Below are 5,863 nucleotides of genomic sequence, written 5' to 3' on the forward strand. Positions count from 1 at the left end.
TTCACATGTGATCCCGTTTTTACATGTGTAGTTTCATGTTATCACATGAAACTTTGCTTTCCATGTTGTCACATTATCACATTAACTTCACATAAGATCACATGTGATCACATGAAAACGGGTTTTTGGAACACCATGTGATCACATGTGAAATTCAATTTTCTTAGTTGTCTGGTTTTTTCACAGAATCACTTACCGGTCACCTACCTGCGTGGCAAACAAAGCCAGCTAAAATCGAGGGTTTGGGTTACATTGGGTTCAATGCTGCACATTGGCTATGGTCTATGGAATATCATCATTGTTGGAAATCATACAACACGGAAAACGATATATTTGATTATGTTTGATGACTGTTGACAGAACTAGGCGACTGAATGAAGAGAATACAAAGAAATCAAAGTCCATGACCACGATTGAGTTTATTTCTCAAAAATATATCCTTTAAACAAATTATTTACACGTCGATAACTTTTTCATAGAAAATAAAACATAAAAGAAAAATACACAGCAAAGACAAACATTGCGAGTATAAATGGCAATACGGAAAATGTGTGTGATCAAAAACACAGGCCTATTGGCTATGAATCTTGTCTCGCATCATATAGGCCTACTGTTTCAAAGTCTGACGAGTTGAAATATTACGTTTCACTCACAAAAATATTAGACTATTCGATAAATTGTTCTTCGTTAAATAAGTATTCCAGATTATCATCCAATGATAACTCTTAACTGTTCATATTGTGGAAATTGTCGAGAGGGCCCGCTGCGCCGTTCCGTGGTGAGATCTTTTGATGAAGAGAAGAGAAAATAAAATACAAACGTCAGAAAATGTAAATGAGTATGACATTGAATAATTCATTTCCTATAATTATATTGCTATCAGGCCTATTTCATATCCTCCCTCAACATATGTGTATTCACTGTCAGGGCGTGAATAAATTGAGGGTATATTTAAATTGCGTGAACGATGATAAGTCAATGGCGCCGGTTCCAACCCTGATGGCCATATTAAACGGTATCTAGTGAGCCGTTGAAATCCGTTAAAGTAGACGATTAGATCTCTTCAGATGATTTATGAGCTCTAGCTGTGACAGGCCAGTCGGTCAGGTGAAACCGCCTTTACCGGCGGGTTAAAAGGTTAATTTACCGGATGATTAAAATAGATGGCACATGACATAATGTCACGGTGAGGTTTGAAATATCGTACCTGTCAGTAATCAGCTGGAAGGGAGACTTCGGCGAGCCAGACCTGCGAATATTCACGTCATCTGTAAACAAATAAACATTCAGAAAAATCAGTAAAATAATCAATAGGCTATCCTTAGTAGGCCAAATTTTAATTCGGCTAAGTCTGTTTTTAATACAATAGTATTTGAGTGATGTAACTGTAACAGGTTCGAAATTAATGTAGGCCTGTTGTTTGTTAGGAGATTATACAATTGATACAATTGCAGTTTTCAGAAATATCATAATAAAGAAACGGTGTGTCATATTTGGAAAGGGATATTTGAAAAGCGTAAGCAAAAATTCATGAGACTGTTATTCATTTCCAAGCAGATGAAAACTAGCCTATAATCATAATCATAAACATATATAAGCCTAAACCTAGGCTACAGTACATGCCATCTCGCTTTGGACTGAAGCTCTCCAACGACTCATCTCCACTCTCCTCCTCTGTGCACGATGCCCCTGAGGCCTGCGTCAACCGTGCGTCCTGATGGTTCAACGCGCCATGGAGAGGCATGTGGTGTCCGGATGGGTTTGCCGCGCCGAGAAGCGACCTGACACCCAGCAGAGAGTTGGCGCTGAGGAAGGCCGCGTTGGCCCAGTTGTGGAGCTGCTTCCCGATCTGGCATGTGTATATTCCATGACCCGGGAGTAGGGCCGGGTGGTGGGAGGGGATCGTGGCCTGGTGAGCAATCGAGACAGCCGGGGAAGGTTTGATGGAACTATCGGGGCTTGTGGCCGTCTCTGCCAGAGACCAGATTTTGGGTTTGTTCTGTGGGGGCCTCTGACACACCGGTGCATTGGGGGAAAGATCCACAGCGTTTTTACAATCACGAACAGGAGCCTTAATGAGAGAAATAGGCCCCTCCATACTTCTGAGGGCCTTGACAGACATCGTCCTCTGGCTCTCCAAGCTACCAGAATCCGATGCGTCCCTGGCGGCCAGCTTCCCCTCTCCCTCCACTTCCCTCTGATCTCCTGGGTTCTCCTCGACTTTATCGATGTCGATACTTTCTAAATCGATCTCCTCCTCCTCCTCATCCTCGCTCCCGTGTTTTTCAGGCTCGTCCTCATTGTCGCTGCTGAAGATCCGTCCATCCCGGTCCTCCGCGCTGCGGCCCCACGTCACCTTGTTCTCCTTCTTCAGACGCCGGCGCGCGTTGGCGAACCATGTAGACACCTGAACAGACGAAGGAATTCATTCATATACTTTATGGATCCTTTATTACAAATATTGATAATTAGGTTAATCAAGTCTTCAAATTAGTTTATCTTAAACTGGCAGAACCCATCAAAGTAGGCTGTTTTCCGATCAAATCAAGTAGGCCTAGTAGACGGGAAATACTCCTGGCCTAAACCTTTTTATACCGCATAGACCTTTATGTCTATATACCTGTGTGAGTGTCATCTTGGTGATGATGGCCAGCATGATCTTTTCTCCCTTGGTGGGGTACGGGTTCTTCTGGTGTTCCTGCAACCAGGCCTTCAGAGTGCTGGTGGTCTCCCTCGTAGCGGCCTTGGCTCGGTTCGGGTCGCCATAGCCATACTGGCCGTATGGGTAGAACCCTGCGCTGGCGTGGACAGCCAGACCTCCCGGGTGAGCTCCTGGGCTGTCCTTCAGATCGTACTGAGTGTTCTGGGGGATAGAGAGGGGAATCCTATGAAATGTTTGTCTCTCCAAAAATGTACTAGTTCCAGGCCTATTCTTCATTTGTATTTAGCTTAAATCAAAGTTGTATTATATAAGCTATTGACTTTCCAGTTCAAAATAAGTTTACAGCATGCTGTGTATTATGACTGAATCGAACAAGTACTATTTTCACACTTTCATAATGTATAGGCTATCTCTTAAAATAATCAACGACAATATTAGGGTAAACTATTATGATTTCTAAGTTATGTAGAGTTTGTTTCTGACTATTTCACACAAGCACGATATCGCAAATGTCGGATAGGGTAAAGCTTATAGATCATATTTTAATCGCTTCCCCGAACTTGACAAATTAGCTTTAATAATTCAACAACATTGACAGTAGGAATATATACATCAAACTTTAAATTTAATCAATTTGCAAATTGATTATGAGGGTTGATAATATTCTAAATAATGTAGCCTTCATAATGTCTCTCGTGTCTAATTGTTTGTTTATCCTAAATGTACTATTTCTGAAGCAACATCAAATGACTAAATAACTAGAACATTTCAACCATAGGCCTCGTGTAACTCTTCTTGTAAAAATAGTCTCGACTACCCAGTGAAAATATGCAAACGCATTTTTATCAACTAGCATTAGCCTAAATGTAAACGTTTGGTATTGGGCCATGAATAATAAATCACACCATTTCATTAACTATTTTTTGTCCTAATTTCAAGACCAGGCGTTTCAGTTTCGAAAAACATGATAGTTGACAGAACTTCAATTGAATAAAGGTCAAAATATAAAATAATTATCCTATTACTATCCCATAATATTAAACTTTCCAATCCAATAAAGCCAATTCACTTGCATAAATTTAACCATCTTACACATTCCATAAACACATGAGAAACAACCACTTTCGAACGAAGTTTAAATTCTACATTCCAAGAAAACATCTCTCCTACCATTTGCGATATAAGGGCGAGGTCTGCACCGCTGTAGGGGAGAAACGCGCTGTAGTTCTGAGCCGCCCACGGGTTACCATACATCCCCAGCATCGAGCTAACAGCAGCGGCAGTAGCTGCCTGATTCACGCCGCCATCCGCGGCTCCATCCCGGCCTAAGCCGGCCAGGTCGCCCCCGTAAACCTCCTGGGAGCCACTGAGAAACTGGGAGTACCCCAGCTGCGAGAAAGACATGTCCGGAGAGAAAGGCTCAATAAATCTCTCTGTCTCTCTTCTGTGTCAAATGGGAGGAAAGGAAAATAGGAGGAATTCCCACTTTCCCAGAAAGATAAGGATGTCTAAATCACAAATCACGGTTAGTCACTAGTCAGCCAGTCAGTCAGACAGTCAGACAGTCAGACAGTCCCACTCCCCGACAGCGCGGCAAGCTCCAGTGATAGTGATGAGTTTAGAACTTGAGCGCCCAGTCAAGCCTTTCTCTCTCCCCGCAGGACTCTCTCTAGTGGAGCTGACGGGATGATTGGCAGGCTACTTAACAACCAAGCCCCTCCTTTGCCCCGGGCAAGAGATTAGTGCATTGGTTCGTTCGCTGGGTCGTGTGTGTGTGTGTGTGTGTGTGTGTGTGTGTGTGTGTGTGTGTGTGTGTGTGTGTGTGTGTGTGTGTGTGTGTGTGTGTGTGTGTGTGTGTGTGTGTGTGTGTGTGTGTAAGAGATGGAGAGATATCTCGTTCTCATAATCACCGTTCTGTCATTTTTGAATGAGTGCTCAAATAAGCAATGAAAAGAAACTACAGCAAAACAGCAAAAATCATAACAACAATAGTACCACTAATTTTAATACTAACTAAAGACATGAAAATCAAATTAGGCTTAAACACAATAATAATGCATATATATAATAGTTTGTATTATATAGCCTAATAAATACATAATGTAGGCCTATAACAAAGGCATTTGTGCATTCATTTGAGCCTATTTCTGTATCTATTTCAAAACTTTTCTTAACTACTCTTATGGTGCATTATACTTTCTTGCTACATTATAATTAAGATTAAATATATAAGTGGTCCTGTGAGACTGCGACATCGTAGAACCGCTCCAGAGGAGGAGTATCGGCGACAGCATGGGCACCAGATGGCCAAGGGAAGCGTCGACTCGGCCGGCCACAGATACCGCGGAATGTCGGGGGATATCGACGGAAGTCACAAACGCACATTTTCAGATTAAAGATAAAGATAGAAGGGGCGAGAAAGAGGGAGATATATATGGAGGGAAGAGATTGTGTAGATATGAGTCAGGAAGTCTGTGCATGGAAGGATGACAGATGTTGAGAGAGTTTGTAGTAAAATATATCTACCTATTTATAAGCAGAATATATCTCTATAACAACATATGAGTTTGTGGTACTGTATATCAACACGTCAAATATTAGTCTATTTTCTACCGCAACTTTCGTAATATAGGATAATATTTAGACAAATATTTCGTGTTTTAGACATATGTGACATTTTATTTATTTAGGAATGTGTAGATATTTGAGTGAAATTACCAGCTGTACTAGCAGTAATCAACAAGGCATTTTAAATAACTTAATTGACAGTGCCAAGATTACGAAATTATACAAGAATACATGCCTTGAGCAAATACTGGTTGAATCAAGTTGTTTCCACCTAATTTCAACCCAAAACATAAATGTGATGACGGGAATGGTATGAAATATTCCAGTACTTTTATTTCATATCTTTATTTTTAAAGTGCATCACCGGTCTGCATTACACTCAAATAAGTTTGATCCCTTTATTCAAAAAGAGATATCTACTCTAAAACCTGTATAAACACAGAGAGACACTGCTAATGAGGTTTAACACCCCCATACCCCCATACCCCCTCTCCTCTGCCCCTTTGGAGGTGGACTCTATCAGATGTTAGCTTAGTAATTAGTGATCCTCTTAAACACAGATTCATCATTTCACGCTGGACTAGCTGATGAGGATGGCTGGGTATGGTGGGCTGGCTAGCTCTCTCTCCTCTC

The 5,863-nt window shown here is 41.4% G+C and overlaps 1 protein-coding gene across 1 annotated transcript; it reads right to left on the reverse strand.

Moving 5' to 3' along the window:
• Positions 1–400: 400 nt before the first annotated feature.
• Positions 401–4,236, reverse strand: LOC135549053 (iroquois-class homeodomain protein irx-1-like). Its single transcript, XM_064979120.1, has 5 exons — positions 3,833–4,236; positions 2,621–2,863; positions 1,624–2,407; positions 1,208–1,268; positions 401–785 (listed from the first exon to the last, which is right to left on the reverse strand). The coding sequence occupies exons 1-5, from the start codon at positions 4,064–4,066 to the stop codon at positions 734–736; spliced, it is 1,374 nt and encodes a 457-aa protein (XP_064835192.1). The 5' UTR covers positions 4,067–4,236; the 3' UTR covers positions 401–733.
• Positions 4,237–5,863: the final 1,627 nt, after the last annotated feature.

The sequence above is a fragment of the Oncorhynchus masou genome, chromosome 12 (assembly GCF_036934945.1).
Source record: "Oncorhynchus masou masou isolate Uvic2021 chromosome 12, UVic_Omas_1.1, whole genome shotgun sequence".
Lineage (NCBI taxonomy): Eukaryota > Metazoa > Chordata > Actinopteri > Salmoniformes > Salmonidae > Oncorhynchus > Oncorhynchus masou.

Bases quoted from the DNA above. Each gene is read 5' to 3' on its own strand.
- LOC135549053 (XM_064979120.1), bottom strand. From the start codon at position 4,066: ATGTCTTTCTCGCAGCTGGGGTACTCCCAGTTTCTCAGTGGCTCCCAG. The intron at 2,408-2,620 runs GTATATAGACAT...TCGTCTGTTCAG, and splicing joins CCAAGATGACACTCACACAG to GTGTCTACATGGTTCGCCAA. The intron at 1,269-1,623 runs GCATGTACTGTA...ATTTGTTTACAG, and splicing joins CTTCAGTCCAAAGCGAGATG to ATGACGTGAATATTCGCAGG.